Source organism: Astyanax mexicanus, chromosome 20, assembly GCF_023375975.1.
Source record: "Astyanax mexicanus isolate ESR-SI-001 chromosome 20, AstMex3_surface, whole genome shotgun sequence".
Lineage (NCBI taxonomy): Eukaryota > Metazoa > Chordata > Actinopteri > Characiformes > Acestrorhamphidae > Astyanax > Astyanax mexicanus.
The window spans coordinates 16217765-16236806 of NC_064427.1; the positions used below are offsets into that span (position 1 = coordinate 16217765).

At 47.6% G+C, this 19042-nt stretch overlaps 1 protein-coding gene across 3 annotated transcripts in view; it reads right to left on the reverse strand.

Annotated features, from left to right (window-relative positions):
* The window catches only part of LOC103040039 (rab GTPase-activating protein 1), a 177277-nt gene that overhangs the window by 131494 nt on the left and 26741 nt on the right, over positions 1-19042 (reverse strand). For all 3 annotated transcript variants that reach the window (XM_022680953.2, XM_022680952.2, XM_022680951.2), the window contains 2 exons: positions 15975-16149; positions 14437-14591 (listed from right to left, as the gene is read on the reverse strand). In XM_022680953.2, coding sequence (XP_022536674.2) covers positions 14437-14591; positions 15975-16149 — 330 coding nt within the window. The remainder of the gene's footprint in view (positions 1-14436; positions 14592-15974; positions 16150-19042) is intronic.

The window sequence follows — 19042 nt, forward strand, 5'->3', positions numbered from 1 at the left end:
GGCCCCATTGGAATGAATGGGGCCAATCGGAGGACGGCAGCTAGATCGAAGGACAGGTAGCTAGAACTCCAGTACTGTGTGTAATGGAGCAGCTATGGGATAAATCAGCGTTAGGTCAAAAGTTTGGACACCCCGGCCCCCCAGTACTGTGTGTAATGGAGCCACGGGTCAAAAGTTTGGACACCCCGGCCCCCCAGTACTGTGTGTAATGGAGCCACGGGTCAAAAGTTTGGACACCCCCGAACGGCCAGAGCAACCTAGCGTGCATAGCTGATTGATGTATTTGCACGTTGCGTAGCAACGTGCAAACACCATTTAATCAAATTTATGCATATACATCACCTAGCAACCACCTAGAAACACCATAGCAACCACCCCGGATACCATAGCAACACCTTAGCAACCACCTAGCAACTGCTTAGGAGTGACCTACCAACCACTTAGCAACACCATAGCAACCACCCTGGATACCATAGCAACACCTTAGCAACCGCCTAGCAACACCTTAGCAACCACCTAGCAACCATCTAGCAACACCTTAGCAACCACCCCAGATACCATAGCAACACCTTAGCAACCGCCTAGCAACACCCTAGCAACCACCTAGCAACCACCTAGCAACACCTTAGCAACCACCCCGGATACCATAGCAACACCTTAGCAACCGCCTAGCAACACCCTAGCAACCACCTAGCAACCACCTAGCAACACCTTAGCAACCACCCCGGATACCATAGCAACACCTTATCAACTGCCTAGCAACACCCTAGCAACCACCTAGCAACCACCTAGCAACACCTTAGCAACCACCACGGATACCATAGCAACACCTTAGCAACCACCTAGCAACACCCTAGCAACCACCTAGCAACACCTTAGCAACCACCCCGGATACCATAGCAACACCTTAGCAACCGGCTAGCAACACCTTAGCAACCACCTAGCAACCACTTAGCAACACCTTAGCAACCACCCCGGATACCATAGCAACACCTTAGCAACCGCCTAGCAACACCCTAGAAACCACCTAGCAACCACCTAGCAACACCTTAGCAACCACCCCGGATACCATAGCAACACCTTAGCAACCGCCTAGCAACACCCTAGCAACCACCTAGCAACCACCTAGCAACACCTTAGCAACCACCCCGGATACCATAGCAACACCTTAGCAACCGCCTAGCAACACCCTAGCAACCACCTAGCAACCACCTAGCAACACCTTAGCAACCACCCCGGATACCATACCAACACCTTAGCAACCGCCTAGTAACACCCTAGCAACCACCTAGCAACCACCTACCAACACCTTAGCAACCACCCCGGATACCATAGCAACACCTTAGCAACTGCCTAGCAACACCCTAGCAACCACCTAGCAACACCTTAGCAACCACCCCGGATACCATAGCAACACCTTAGCAACCGCCTAGCAACACCCTAGCAACCACCTAGCAACACCTTAGCAACCACCCCGGATACCATAGCAACACCTTAGCAACCGCCTAGCAACACCTTAGCAACCACCTAGCAACACCTTAGCAACCACCCCGGATACCATAGCAACACCTTAGCAACCGCCTAGCAACACCTTAGCAACCACCTAGCAACACCTTAGCAACCACCCCGGATACCATAGCAACACCTTAGCAACCGCCTAGCAACACCCTAGCAACCACCTAGCAACCACCTAGCAACACCTTAGCAACCACCCCGGATACCATAGCAACACCCTAGCAACCACCTAGCAACACCTTAGCAACCACCCCGGATACCATAGCAACACCTTAGCAACCGCCTAGCAACACCTTAGCAACCACCTAGCAACCACCTAGCAACACCTTAGCAACCACCCCGGATACCATAGCAACACCTTAGCAACCGCCTAGCAACACCTTAGCAACCACCTAGCAACCACCTAGCAACACCTTAGCAACCACCCTGGATACCATAGCAACACCTTAGCAACCGCCTAGCAACACCTTAGCAACCACCTAGCAACACCTTAGCAACCACCCCAGATACCATAGCAACACCTTAGCAACCGCCTAGCAACACCTTAGCAACCACCTAGCAACCACTTAGCAACACCTTAGCAACCACCCCGGATACCATAGCCACACCTTAGCAACCACTTAGCAACACCTTAGCAACACCATAGCAGATACCAGCCAGCACTGCAATCACACTCGCAGTTTCTGTAGGAACTGCAATCTAGTTCCACCTGTTTTTTGTCCGGTTAACTAGTGCCGCAGTTTTCGAAATATCGACTTCGTCCAAAAGAGAAAACGTGCGTCCATATCGGGAATGGTGGGCTTGTATACAGCTTTCCGATCGGACTTACGTTTTTCGTAAAAACTTCGTAAGTACGCGTTTTTTTGCCCATAGAAAATGAATGGGCAGAACTTTGCACGTCCGTGGACGTCGCAATTTTTGAAATACTAAGATGAAACCAATTGAGGACCTGTAGAACTTATTGAGCTCTTTCCGAAAATATGCGTTACGAAAAGTTACGACGTACGGATTTCGTACGAATGTCGTACGAAGTGGCCCCATTGGAATGAATGGGGCCAATCGGAGGACGGCAGCTAGATCGAAGGACAGGTAGCTAGAACTCCAGTACTGTGAGTGTATGGAGCAGCTATGGGATAAAACAGCATTAGGTCAAAAGTTTGGACACCCCGGCCCCCCAGTACTGTGTGTAATGGAGCCACGGGTCAAAAGTTTGGACACCCCGGCCCTCCAGTACTGTGTGTAATGGAGCCACGGGTCAAAAGTTTGGACACCCCCGAACGGCCAGAGCAACCTAGCGTGCATAGCTGATTGATGTATTTGCACGTTGCGTAGCAACGTGCAAACACCATTTAATCAAATTTATGCATATACATCACCTAGCAACCACCTAGAAACACCATAGCAACCACCCTGGATACCATAGCAACACCTTAGCAACCGCCTAGCAACACCATAGCAACCACCTAGCAACCATCTAGCAACACCTTAGCAACCACCCCAGATACCATAGCAACACCTTAGCAACCGCCTAGCAACACCCTAGCAACCACCTAGCAACCACCTAGCAACACCTTAGCAACCACCCCGGACACCATAGCAACACCTTAGCAACTGCCTAGCAACACCCTAGCAACCACCTAGCAACCACCTAGCAACACCTTAGCAACCACCCCGGATACCATAGCAACACCTTAGCAACCGCCTAGCAACACCCTAGCAACCACCTAGCAACACCTTAGCAACCACCCCGGATACCATAGCAACACCTTAGCAACCGCCTAGCAACACCCTAGCAACCACCTAGCAACCACCTAGCAACACCTTAGCAACCACCCCGGATACCATAGCAACACCTTAGCAACCGCCTAGCAACACCCTAGCAACCACCTAGCAACCACCTAGCAACACCTTAGCAACCACCCCGGATACCATAGCAACACCTTAGCAACCGCCTAGCAACACCCTAGCAACCACCTAGCAACCACCTAGCAACACCTTAGCAACCACCCCGGATACCATAGCAACACCTTAGCAACCGCCTAGCAACACCCTAGCAACCACCTAGCAACCACCTAGCAACACCTTAGCAACCACCCCGGATACCATAGCAACACCTTAGCAACCGCCTAGCAACACCCTAGCAACCACCTAGCAACCACCTAGCAACACCTTAGCAACCACCCCGGATACCATAGCAACACCTTAGCAACCGCCTAGCAACACCCTAGCAACCACCTAGCAACCACCTAGCAACACCTTAGCAACCACCCCGGATACCATAGCAACACCTTAGCAACCGCCTAGCAACACCCTAGCAACCACCTAGCAACACCTTAGCAACCACCCCGGATACCATAGCAACACCTTAGCAACCGCCTAGCAACACCCTAGCAACCACCTAGCAACCACCTAGCAACACCTTAGCAACCACCCCGGATACCATAGCAACACCTTAGCAACCGCCTAGCAACACCCTAGCAACCACCTAGCAACCACCTAGCAACACCTTAGCAACCACCCCGGATACCACAGCAACACCTTAGCAACCGCCTAGCAACACCCTAGCAACCACCTAGCAACACCTTAGCAACCACCCCGGATACCATAGCAACACCTTAGCAACCGCCTAGCAACAACTTAGCAACCACCTAGCAACCACCTAGCAACACCTTAGCAACCACCCCGGATACCATAGCAACACCTTAGCAACCGCCTAGCAACACCTTAGCAACCACCTAGCAACCAGCTAGCAACACCTTAGCAACCACCCCGGATACCATAGCAACACCTTAGCAACCGCCTAGCAACACCTTAGCAACCACCTAGCAACACCTTAGCAACCACCCCAGATACCATAGCAACACCTTAGCAACCGCCTAGCAACACCTTAGCAACCACCTAGCAACCACTTAGCAACACCTTAGCAACCACCCCGGATACCATAGCCACACCTTAGCAACCACTTAGCAACACCTTAGCAACACCACAGCAGATACCAGCCAGCACTGCAATCACACTCGCAGTTTCTGTAGGAACTGCAATCTAGTTATTATTATTATTATTATTATTATTAGTGTGATTGCAGTAATGCAATCACAGTATTGTTCTTCTTAAGTCTTATTCTTCTTCTTCTTCTTATTATTCCACCTGTTTTTTGTCCGGTTAACTAGTGCCGCAGTTTTCGAAATATCGACTTCGTTCAAAAGAGAAAATGTGCGTACATATCGGGAATGGTGGGCTTGTATACAGCTTTCCGATCGGACTTACGTTTTTCGTAAAAACTTCGTAAGTACGCGTTTTTTTGCCCATTGAAAATGAATGGACAGAACTTTGCACGCCCGTGGACGTCGCAATTTTTGAAATACGAAGATGAAACCAATTGAGGACCTGTAGGACTTATTGAGCTCTTTCCGAAAATATGCGTTACGAAAAGTTACGACGTACGGATTTCGTACGAATGTCGTACGAAGTGGCCCCATAGGAATGAATGGGGCCAATCGGAGGACGGCAGCTAGATCGAAGGACAGGTAGCTAGAACTCCAGTACTGTGAGTGTATGGAGCAGCTATGGGATAAATCAGCGTTAGGTCAAAAGTTTGGACACCCCGGCCCCCCAGTACTGTGTGTAATGGAGCCATGGGTCAAAAGTTTGGACACCCCGGCCCCCCAGTACTGTGTGTAATGGAGCCACGGGTCAAAAGTTTGGACACCCCCGAACGGCCAGAGCAACCTAGCGTGCATAGCTGATTGATGTATGTATTGGTGTAAACACCATTTAATCAAATTTATGCATATACATCACCTAGCAACCACCTAGAAACACCATAGCAACCACCCCGGATACCATAGCAACACCTTAGCAACCGCCTAGCAACCGCCTAGCAACCACCTAGCAACCACCTAGCAACACCTTAGCAACCACCCCGGATACCATAGCAACACCTTAGCAACCGCCTAGCAACACCCTAGCAACCACCTAGCAACCACCTAGCAACCACCTAGCAACCACCCCGGATACCATAGCAACACCTTAGCAACCGCCTAGCAACACCCTAGCAACCACCTAGCAACCACCTAGCAACACCTTAGCAACCACCCAAGATACCATAGCAACACCTTAGCAACCGCCTAGCAACACCCTAGCAACCACCTAGCAACCACCTAGCAACACCTTAGCAACCACCCAAGATACCATAGCAACACCTTAGCAACCGCCTAGCAACACCTTAGCAACCACCTAGCAACCACCTAGCAACACCTTAGCAACCACCCCGGATACCATAGCAACACCTTAGCAACCGCCTAGCAACACCTTAGCAACCACCTAGCAACCACCTAGCAACACCTTAGCAACCACCCCGGATACCATAGCAACACCTTAGCAACCGCCTAGCAACACCTTAGCAACCACCTAGCAACCACCTAGCAACACCTTAGCAACCACCCCGGATACCATAGCAACACCTTAGCAACCGCCTAGCAACACCTTAGCAACCACCTAGCAACCACCTAGCAACACCTTAGCAACCACCCAAGATACCATAGCAACACCTTAGCAACCGCCTAGCAACACCCTAGCAACCACCTAGCAACCACCTAGCAACACCTTAGCAACCACCCCGGATACCATAGCAACACCTTAGCAACCGCCTAGCAACACCTTAGCAACCACCTAGCAACACCTTAGCAACCACCCCGGATACCATAGCAACACCTTAGCAACCGCCTAGCAACACCTTAGCAACCACCTAGCAACCACCTAGCAACACCTTAGCAACCACCCCGGATACCATAGCAACACCTTAGCAACCGCCTAGCAACACCCTAGCAACCACCTAGCAACCACCTAGCAACACCTTAGCAACCACCCCGGATACCATAGCAACACCTTAGCAACCGCCTAGCAACACCCTAGCAACCACCTAGCAACCACCTACCAACACCTTAGCAACCACCCCGGATACCATAGCAACACCTTAGCAACCGCCTAGCAACACCCTAGCAACCACCTAGCAACCAACTAGCAACACCTTAGCAACCACCCCGGATACCATAGCAACACCTTAGCAACCGCCTAGCAACACCTTAGCAACCACCTAGCAACCACCTAGCAACACCTTAGCAACCACCGCGGATACCATAGCAACACCTTAGCAACCGCCTAGCAACACCCTAGCAACCACCTAGCAACCACCTAGCAACACCTTAGCAACCACCCCGGATACCATAGCAACACCTTAGCAACCGCCTAGAAACACCCTAGCAACCACCTAGCAACACCTTAGCAACCACCCCGGATACCATAGCAACACCTTAGCAACCGCCTAGCAACACCCTAGCAACCACCTAGCAACCACCTAGCAACACCTTAGCAACCACCCCGGATACCATAGCAACACCTTAGCAACCGCCTAGCAACACCCTAGCAACCACCTAGCAACCACCTAGCAACACCTTAGCAACCACCCAAGATACCATAGCAACACCTTAGCAACCGCCTAGCAACACCTTAGCAACCACCTAGCAACCACCTAGCAACACCTTAGCAACCACCCCGGATACCATAGCAACACCTTAGCAACCGCCTAGCAACACCCTAGCAACCACCTAGCAACCACCTAGCAACACCTTAGCAACCACCCCGGATACCATAGCAACACCTTAGCAACCGCCTAGCAACACCCTAGCAACCACCTAGCAACCACCTAGCAACCACCTAGCAACACCTTAGCAACCACCCCGGATACCGTAGCAACACCTTAGCAACCGCCTAGCAACACCATAGCAACCACCTAGCAACCACCTAGCAACACCTTAGCAACCACCCAAGATACCATAGCAACACCTTAGCAACCGCCTAGCAACACCCTAGCAACCACCTAGCAACCACCTAGCAACACCTTAGCAACCACCCCGGATACCATAGCAACACCTTAGCAACCGCCTAGCAACACCTTAGCAACCACCTAGCAACCACCTAGCAACACCTTAGCAACCACCCCAAATACCATAGCAACACCTTAGCAACCGCCTAGCAACACCTTAGCAACCGCCTAGCAACACCTTAGCAACCACCTAGCAACACCTTAGCAACCACCTAGCAACCACCTAGCAACCACCTAGCAACACCTTAGCAACCACCCGGATACCATAGCAACACCTTAGCAACCGCCTAGCAACACCTTAGCAACCACCTAGCAACCACTTAGCAACACCTTAGCAACCACCCGGATACCATAGCAACACCTTAGCAACCGCCTAGCAACACCTTAGCAACCACCTAACAACACCTTAGCAACCACCCCGGATACCATAGCAACACCTTAGCAACACCATAGCAGATACCAGCCAGCACTGCAATCACACTCGCAGTTTCTGTAGGAACTGCAATCTAGTTCCACCTGTTTTTTGTCCGGTTAACTAGTGCCGCAGTTTTCGAAATATCGACTTCGTTCAAAAGAGAAAACGTGCGTCCATATCGGGAATGGTGGGCTTGTATACAGCTTTCCGATCGGACTTACGTTTTTCGTAAAAACTTCGTAAGTACGCGTTTTTTTGACCATTGAAAATGAATGGGCAGAACTTTGCACGCCCGTGGACGTCGCAATTTTTGAAATACGAAGATGAAACCAATTGAGGACCTGTAGAACTTATTGAGCTCTTTCCGAAAATATGCGTTACGAAAAGTTACGACGTACGGATTTCGTACGAATGTCGTACGAAGTGGCCCCATTGGAATGAATGGGGCCAATCGGAGGACGGCAGCTAGATCGAAGGACAGGTAGCTAGAACTCCAGTACTGTGAGTGTATGGAGCAGCTATGGGATAAATCAGCGTTAGGTCAAAAGTTTGGACACCCCGGCCCCCCCCCAGTACTGTGTGTAATGGAGCCATGGGTCAAAAGTTTGGACACCCCGGCCCCCCAGTACTGTGTGTAATGGAGCCACGGGTCAAAAGTTTGGACACCCCCGAACGGCCAGAGCAACCTAGCGTGCATAGCTGATTGATGTATTTGCACGTTGCGTAGCAACGTGCAAACACCATTTAATCTAATTGATGCATATACATCACCTAGCAACCACCTAGAAACACCATAGCAACCACCCCGGATACCATAGCAACACCTTAGCAACCGCCTAGCAACACCCTAGCAACCACCTAGCAACCACCTAGCAACACCTTGGCAACCATCCCGGATACCATAGCAACACCTTAGCAACCGCCTAGCAACACCCTAGCAACCACCTAGCAACCACCTAGCAACACCTTAGCAACCACCCCAGATACCATAGCAACACCTTAGCAACCGCCTGGCAACACCTTAGCAACCACCTAGCAACCACCTAGCAACACCTTAGTAACCACCCCAGATACCATAGCAACACCTTAGCAACCGCCTAGCAACACCTTAGCAACCACCTACCAACCACTTAGCAACACCTTAGCAACCACCCCGGATACCATAGCAACACCTTAGCAACCGCCTAGCAACACCCTAGCAACCACCTAGCAACCACCTAGCAACACCTTAGCAACCACCCCGGATACCATAGCAACACCTTAGCAACCACCTAGCAACCGCCTAGCAACACCCTAGCAACCACCTAGCAACCACCTAGCAACACCTTAGCAACCACCCCGGATACCATAGCAACACCTTAGTAACCGCCTAGCAACACCCTAGCAACCACCTAGCAACCACCTAGCAACACCTTAGCAACCACCCCGGATACCATAGCAACACCTTAGCAACCGCCTAGCAACACCCTAGCAACCACCTAGCAACCACCTAGCAACACCTTAGCAACCACCCCAGATACCATAGCAACACCTTAGCAACCGCCTAGCAACACCTTAGCAACCACCTAGCAACACCTTAGCAACCACCCCGGATACCATAGCAACACCTTAGCAACCACCCCGGATACCATAGCAACACCTTAGCAACCGCCTAGCAACACCCTAGCAACCACCTAGCAACACCTTAGCAACCACCCCGGATACCATAGCAACACCTTAGCAACCGCCTAGCAACACCTTAGCAACCACCTACCAACCACTTAGCAACACCTTAGCAACCACCCCGGATACCATAGCAACACCTTAGCAACCGCCTAGCAACACCCTAGCAACCACCTAGCAACCACCTAGCAACACCTTAGCAACCACCCCGGATACCATAGCAACACCTTAGCAACCACCTAGCAACCGCCTAGCAACACCCTAGCAACCACCTAGCAACCACCTAGCAACACCTTAGCAACCACCCCGGATACCATAGCAACACCTTAGTAACCGCCTAGCAACACCCTAGCAACCACCTAGCAACCACCTAGCAACACCTTAGCAACCACCCCGGATACCATAGCAACACCTTAGCAACCGCCTAGCAACACCCTAGCAACCACCTAGCAACCACCTAGCAACACCTTAGCAACCACCCCAGATACCATAGCAACACCTTAGCAACCGCCTAGCAACACCTTAGCAACCACCTAGCAACACCTTAGCAACCACCCCGGATACCATAGCAACACCTTAGCAACCACCCCGGATACCATAGCAACACCTTAGCAACCGCCTAGCAACACCCTAGCAACCACCTAGCAACACCTTAGCAACCACCCCGGATACCATAGCAACACCTTAGCAACCGCCTAGCAACACCCTAGCAACCACCTAGCAACACCTTAGCAACCACCCCGGATACCATAGCAACACCTTAGCAACCGCCTAGCAACACCCTAGCAACCACCTAGCAACACCTTAGCAACCATCCTGGATACCATAGCAACACCTTAGCAACCGCCTAGCAATACCTTAGCAACCACCTAGCAACATCTTAGCAACCACCCCGGATACCACAGCAACACCTTAGCAACCACCTAGCAACACCTTAGCAACCACCTAGCAACACCTTAGCAGATACCAGCCAGCACTGCAATCACACTCGCAGTTTCTGCAGGAACTGCAATCTAGTTCTTCTTCTTCTTCTTCTTCTTCTTCTTATTATTCCACCTGTTTTTTGTCCGGTTAACTAGTGCCGCAGTTTTCGAAATATCGACTTCGTTCAAAAGAGAAAACGTTCGTCCATATCGGGAATGGTGGGCTTGTATACAGCTTTCCGATCGGACTTACGTTTTTCGTAAAAACTTCGTAAGTACGCGTTTTTTTGACCATTGAAAATGAATGGGCAGAACTTTGCACGCCCGTGGACGTCGCAATTTTTTAAATACTAAGATGAAACCAATTGAGGACCTGTAGAACTTATTGAGCTCTTTCCGAAAATATGCGTTACGAAAAGTTACGACGTACGGATTTCGTACGAATGTCGTACGAAGTGGCCCCATTGGAATGAATGGGGCCAATCGGAGGACGGCAGCTAGATCGAAGGACAGGTAGCTAGAACTCCAGTACTGTGAGTGTATGGAGCAGCTATGGGATAAATCAGCGTTAGGTCAAAAGTTTGGACACCCCGGCCCCCCCCAGTACTGTGTGTAATGGAGCCATGGGTCAAAAGTTTGGACACCCCGGCCCCCCAGTACTGTGTGCAATGGAGCCACGGGTCAAAAGTTTGGACACCCCCGAACGGCCAGAGCAACCTAGCGTGCATAGCTGATTGATGTATTTGCACGTTGCGTAGCAACGTGCAAACACCATTTAATCAAATTTATGCATATACATCACCTAGCAACCACCTAGAAACACCATAGCAACCACCCCGGATACCATAGCAACACCTTAGCAACCACCTAGCAACTGCTTAGGAGTGACCTACCAACCACTTAGCAACACCCACAGATACCATAGCAACACCTTAGCAACCGCCTAGCAACACCTTAGCAACCACCTAGCAACCACCTAGCAACACCTTAGCAACCTCCCCGGATACCATAGCAACACCTTAGCAACCGCCTAGCAACACCTTAGCAACCGCATAGCAACCACTTAGCAACACCTTAGCAACCACCCCGGATACCATAGCAACACCTTAGCAACCGCCTAGCAACCACCTAGCAACCACCTAGCAACCACCTAGCAACACCTTAGCAACCACCCCGGATACCATAGCAACACCTTAGCAACCGCCTAGCAACACCTTAGCAACCACCTAGCAACCACCTAGCAACACCTTAGCAACCACCCCGGATACCATAGCAACACCTTAGCAACCGCCTAGCAACACCCTAGCAACAACCTAGCAACCACCTAGCAACACCTTAGCAACCACCCTGGATACCATAGCAACACCTTAGCAACCGCCTAGCAACACCCTAGCAACCACCTAGCAACCACCTAGCAACACCTTAGCAACCACCCCGGATACCGTAGCAACACCTTAGCAACCGCCTAGCAACACCCTAGCAACCACCTAGCAACCACCTAGCAACCACCTAGCAACCACCCTGGATACCATAGCAACACCTTAGCAACCGCCTAGCAACACTCTAGCAACCACCTAGCAACCACCTAGCAACACCTTAGCAACCACCCCGGATACCATAGCAACACCTTAGCAACCGCCTAGCAACACCTTAGCAACCACCTAGCAACCACTTAGCAACACCTTAGCAACCACCACGGATACCATAGCAACACCTTAGCAACCGCCTAGCAACACCCTAGCAACCACCTAGCAACACCTTAGCAACCACCCCGGATACCATAGCAACACCTTAGCAACCGCCTAGCAACACCCTAGCAACCACCTAGCAACCACCTAGCAACACCTTAGCAACCACCCCGGATACCATAGCAACACCTTAGCAACCCCATAGCAACACCCTAGCAACCACCTAGCAACCACCTAGCAACACCTTAGCAACCACCCCGGATACCATAGCAACACCTTAGCAACCGCCTAGCAACACCATAGCAACCACCTAGCAACCATCTAGCAACACCTTAGCAACCACCCCAGATACCATAGCAACACCTTAGCAACCGCCTAGCAACACCCTAGCAACCACCTAGCAACCACCTAGCAACACCTTAGCAACCACCCCGGATACCATAGCAACACCTTAGCAACCGCCTAGCAACACCCTAGCAACCACCTAGCAACCACCTAGCAACACCTTAGCAAACACCCCGGATACCATAGCAACACCTTAGCAACCGCCTAGCAACACCCTAGCAACCACCTAGCAACCACCTAGCAACACCTTAGCAACCACCCCGGATACCATAGCAACACCTTAGCAACCGCCTAGCAACACCCTAGCAACCACCTAGCAACCACCTAGCAACACCTTAGCAACCACCCCGGATACCATAGCAACACCTTAGCAACCGCCTAGCAACACCCTAGCAACCACCTAGCAACCACCTAGCAACACCTTAGCAACCACCCCGGATACCATAGCAACACCTTAGCAACCGCCTAGCAACACCCTAGCAACCACCTAGCAACCACCTAGCAACACCTTAGCAACCACCCCGGATACCATAGCAACACCTTAGCAACCGCCTAGCAACACCCTAGCAACCACCTAGCAACACCTTAGCAACCACCCCGGATACCATAGCAACACCTTAGCAACCGCCTAGCAACACCCTAGCAACCACCTAGCAACACCTTAGCAACCACCCCGGATACCATAGCAACACCTTAGCAACCGCCTAGCAACACCTTAGCAACCACCTAGCAACACCTTAGCAACCACCCCGGATACCATAGCAACACCTTAGCAACCGCCTAGCAACACCTTAGCAACCACCTAGCAACACCTTAGCAACCACCCCGGATACCATAGCAACACCTTAGCAACCGCCTAGCAACACCCTAGCAACCACCTAGCAACCACCTAGCAACACCTTAGCAACCACCCCGGATACCATAGCAACACCCTAGCAACCACCTAGCAACACCTTAGCAACCACCCCGGATACCATAGCAACACCTTAGCAACCGCCTAGCAACACCTTAGCAACCACCTAGCAACCACCTAGCAACACCTTAGCAACCAACCCGGATACCATAGCAACACCTTAGCAACCGCCTAGCAACACCTTAGCAACCACCTAGCAACCACCTAGCAACACCTTAGCAACCACCCTGGATACCATAGCAACACCTTAGCAACCGCCTAGCAACACCTTAGCAACCACCTAGCAACACCTTAGCAACCACCCCAGATACCATAGCAACACCTTAGCAACCGCCTAGCAACACCTTAGCAACCACCTAGCAACCACTTAGCAACACCTTAGCAACCACCCCGGATACCATAGCCACACCTTAGCAACCACTTAGCAACACCTTAGCAACACCATAGCAGATACCAGCCAGCACTGCAATCACACTCGCAGTTTCTGTAGGAACTGCAATCTAGTTATTATTATTATCCATCTTTCACCTTGTTCTTCAATGTAGAGTTCTGCACGGAGCTCTTTTATTTAACCCGCTCCTGCTTGTTTTAGTCCCGTTGCTGCTTCCGCTACAGCTTCCACCAAAAATCACTTGTTTTAATCCCACACCCGCGCCCCACATACACATTTCTAGTCCTAATATGAATGAAATTAATATAATTTAGTGTTTGAAATTTAATAAACATTTAATAAGCATTGTTCTGTATCATGTCTTAAATTAATTTCTTAAATTTCAATGTTAGTAATTTTAATTTTGTTAAAAATGTATGTTTTTTTTCCTTTAATTTATAACTTTATTAACTTTCTTTTAAACCTGTTCTACACTGAGTCTTATTTTGTTTTTGTTTCTGTAAATTGCCTCTGTGTATGAAAAGTGATATACTAATAATCTCGCCTTGCCTTTAAGATTACTAAGAATGCTAAATGATGTGCATTTGGTATTATAAAGCATTTGAGTGTAAAAAAAAAAAACACTTGCAGAGTAACCTGTAAACTTTGTGTTGCAGCATGAATTTCCCACAGCAGGGGGCACTATTAGGAGGAGACTCACCTGAAGGTTCCCTTCCCATCATCCTCTTTGATCTCCAGGCTGACGGTGAAGGTGAAGACATCACTGTCCGGCGTGAGTGGCGGCTGCGTCAGGAGCGGCGCCTTATTGGCTGAGCGTCTGAAGGCTGTGGCGAAGCTGTAAAGAATTCTGCTGACCTGATTATCAGAGAGACAGAGACAACAGACACATCAGAAAGACAGACAAAACAGACACATCAGAGAGACAGACATATCAGAGAGACAGACACATCAGAAAAACAGACAAAACAGACACATCAGAGAGACAGACATATCAGAGAGACAGACAAACCAGACACATCAGAGAGACAGACACAACAGACACATCAGAAAGACAAACAAAACAGACACATCAGAAAGACAGACAAAACAGACACATCAGAGAGACAGACACATCAGAGAGACAGAGACAACAGACACATCAGAGAGACAGAGACAACAGACACATCAGAAAGACAGACACAACAGACACATCAGAAAGACAGACACAACAGACAAATCTCTATCTCTATCCCTCTGTCTGCCTGTCTGTCTCCACGTCTCTTGCTTTTCCTGTCTGTCTCTCTCTTTGTCTTTCTGTCTGTCTGTCTTTCTCGCTTTCTCTGTCTGCCTGTCTCTGTCTTTCACCCTCTCTGTCCATCTCCCTCTCGCTCTTTCTCACTCTCTCTCTCTGTTTTCTGTCTGTTTGTCTCTGTCTATTTGTCTTTCTGTGTCTCTCTCTACATGTCTCTTTTTGTATCTGTTTATCTCTGTGTCTCTCATGCACACTCACGCTCACACACACGCTCACACACACACTCACACACACACTCACACACACACTCACACACACACTCACACACACACTCACACACACACTCACACACACACTCACACACACACTCACACACACACTCACACACACACTGGCACAGTTTAGTGTGTGTTTATGTCTGTTTTAAGCAGGTTCAGCAGCCACTGTTACAGAACATCAAAAACTGCAGCAGAAACAAAGGGGCGCCCCCTTCTGGTTAAACTATACTACTACAGGAGATTCAGTCCATTTAAAACTAAAATGATGCCCTGTTTATCTGTCCCATAGACCTTACAGTGGTGTAAGGTGTTGATATTACACAATAATATAGACATATAATTTTAAAACAATATTAGTATTACATATCTTGTAAAAATCTTTTCCCATCTGTTTCAGCAATAGGGGCAACTAACAGTAGCTTTACGATGGGGTGCCACACAACTTTGGACATGTATAAAATTTTACATTTAAAATGTAATAAAACGTAAAGAATAAAATAAAGTTTAAGAATGTTTCATATAATGTTTCATATAAAATGTTTCATATACTTATACTTATAAAACTTTACTTTCTTGCCTTTATTCAGCAAAAGCCCACAGTTGCATTTCACTCCACATGTTCACATACATGCATTAATATATGCTAATACAACTGGTAACAAAAGGTGTCTACATGGCATAGATATTCTACAGTAAACACTCTTTTGTGTTTGTGTGTGTCTCTCTCACCGCTTCTTGGATCTCGCAGCGGAAGACGTGGATGCGGAAGATCTCAGCATTGTAGTGGCTCTCGGTGAAGGCAAAACAGTCACTCTCTGGTGTCCCATCATGACCACGAACACAAAACAGGATTTTATAGATGGGATAGTTTGATATTTCTGTGCTGCTCTGAGGGTCCAGCAGTCTGAGAGAGAGAGAGAGAGAGAGAGAGATTTTAATGTTTATCTGCTCCAGAGAGTCCTATTCTATTGGCAGTAGGGGTGTCACGATTCTCTAAATCCTCGATTCGATTTTATTTCTGATTTTAGGGTCACGTTTCAATTCGATCCTCGATTTTCTTTTTCTTTTTTTACAGCAGAGAGGCCTATGCCAGTTTTAGATTAGTCTATGATCAGTCATTGGTTTGATTAATCAAATTTACAATATATTATTTCAAAAGGTGGGCTTGATATAAGTGATGCAAAGTGATACAAGTGATCTGTAATACAACACATTAGGCATTAATGGTCAAATTTAAATAATTTAATTAGGATATATATGTAATGCCATCTAGTGGCTTTTTTGGTAGCAACAGTGTGGACTATTAAAACAGCAAATGTGCAATATAACCAAAAAATAATAAAAAAAATACAGGAACAGTGATGTCCAAATAATAGAGCAATTAGAGCCTTAACAAACTGAACTCTATCCTACTATAACAGTTAAACATGAAAAATAAGACTCAGTCCCTGAGAAAGACAAGTTTTTATTATTAGTATATTATTAACTTTATCTGAGAGAAAGATGCTCCTTAAAGGTACCCAAAACTATTAACATATTTGAGGCTAGACAAAACAACTGTTATTTTCATATATATTTTTAAGAATATATTTTTTCTTTAAGAAGATGAGAATGTCCACATACTCTGGAGAAAGGGCTGCTCTTTGAGCAGTCACAATGCGGCTACAGTGTGCTGCGCCATTTGCGTAGCGTGCGTTGATCCTCTTTTTGACTTTGAGGCTCGAGACCAATTGGCAGTACTTCTCATTCTCTACAGACTACAAAAGCTTTGTATGTGAATATTTGCACATCTGTGTCAGTAACGGTGCAGCTTAGAGTAGATAAATGCATTAATTACAAGTGGAGTCCAGTGTATATGACCTGAAAAAAATATAAACACTGTAATCCTTCAGTTCTTGCTATTTTGCTCTTTTCTTCCTCTCTCTCTATCTCTACAGACTCTCACAGACAAGAACAGTTACAAAAATTGCTTGGTTAATGCACAATCATACATCATACAAAGAAAATAAAACATTTCATCAGTCAGTTTCCTTTATAGATAACAATTCTATTTCTTAAATATCACATTGTGCATAGTAACAAACTGTAGCGAATAGTGTCGTCACATTACATTACATTACATTACATTAGGCAGATGCTTTTGTCCAAAGCGACTTATAATAGTCAAGTACAAAGTAATAAAAGTTAAAGGTAAAAACATCTTAGGGCTTAAAGGAGGTCGACGGGAAATAATGGGATAGAGGAGTGAAGGAGGGGAAGAGGAAAATGAGGTTAGAAGTAGTTAGTGTGTTAGAGGTGTTAGGAGAGTAAGTGCTCTTTGAAGAGCTCTGTCTTCAGGAGTTTATTAAAGGTAGTGAGAGATTCTCCTGATCTGGTAGTAGAAGATAGTTAGAGGTGTTAGGAGAGTAAGTGCTCTTTGAAGAGCTCTGTCTTCAGGAGTTTATTAAAGGTAGTGAGAGATTCTCCTGATCTGGTAGTAGAAGGTAGTTAGTTAGAGGTGTTAGGAGAGTAAGTGCTCTTTAAAGAGCTCTGTCTTCAGGAGTTTCTTAAAGATAGTGAGAGATTCTCCTGATCTGGTAGTGGAAGGTAGTTAGTTAGAGGCGTTAGGAGAGTAAGTGCTCTTTAAAGAGCTCTGTCTTCAGGAGTTTATTAAAGATAGCGAGAGATTCTCCTGATCTGGTAGTGGAAGGTAGTTAGTTAGAGGCGTTAGGAGAGTAAGTGCTCTTTGAAGAGCTCTGTCTTCAGGAGTTTATTAAAGATAGTGAGAGATTCTCCTGATCTGGTAGTGGAAGGTAGTTAGTTAGAGGTGTTAGGAGAGTAAGTGCTCTTTGAAGAGCTCTGTCTTCAGGAGTTTATTAAAGATAGTGAGAGATTCTCCTGATCTGGTAGTGGAAGGTAGTTAGTTAGAGGTGTTAGGAGAGTAAGTGCTCTTTGAAGAGCTCTGTCTTCAGGAGTTTATTAAAGGTAGTGAGAGATTCTCCTGATCTGGTAGTGGAAGGTAGTTAGTTAGAGGTGTTAGGAGAGTAAGTGCTCTTTAAAGAGCTCTGTCTTCAGGAGTTTATTAAAGATAGTGAGAGATTCTCCTGATCTGGTAGTAGAAGGTAGTTTGTTCCACCATTGGGGAACTCTGTATGAGAACAGTCTGGATTGCTTTGTGTGAATGTTTGTTTGGTAAAGTGAGGCGACGTTCATTAGAGGAGCGCAGCGGCCGGGAGGTGGCGTAAGCCTTCAGGAGTGATCAGTGCAGGTAGGAAGGAGCTGTTCTGTCATCACCTTGTAGGCGATTGTAAGAGCTTTGTATTTGATGCGAGCATCAACTGGTAGCTAATGGAGCTCAATGAGCAGCGGGGTGACATGTGCCCGTTTTGGCTGGTTGAAGACCAGACGTGCTGCTGCATTCACAATACCAGAATTAAGACTTGAAAGCTGGGAGACATTTAAACTTGAAAATATGCTGATATTTCATGAAAGATCATATGATCTCTGTGGTGTTTGGATGCTTTGAGTAACGAACACTATGGGTTAAGTGTAAAGTCGACTCACAGAGTGAATTGGAATTGGTTTAAGAATCAAGTGCAAATTGGAATCGTGCAATATTTTCTCACCTTTTTATATACTATTTTTTTTATATTCATTCACTGTTACTCTTCGTGCAATAATACTGGTCACACCCTACCATGATCATATCCCTATGCACTAGATGTATATATTTTTTCCTTTACTATATATCATTTTTTAAATTATCTTTATATATTTCCTGTGATTGTTTTTGTATACATAGTTTTATTATTATTTGT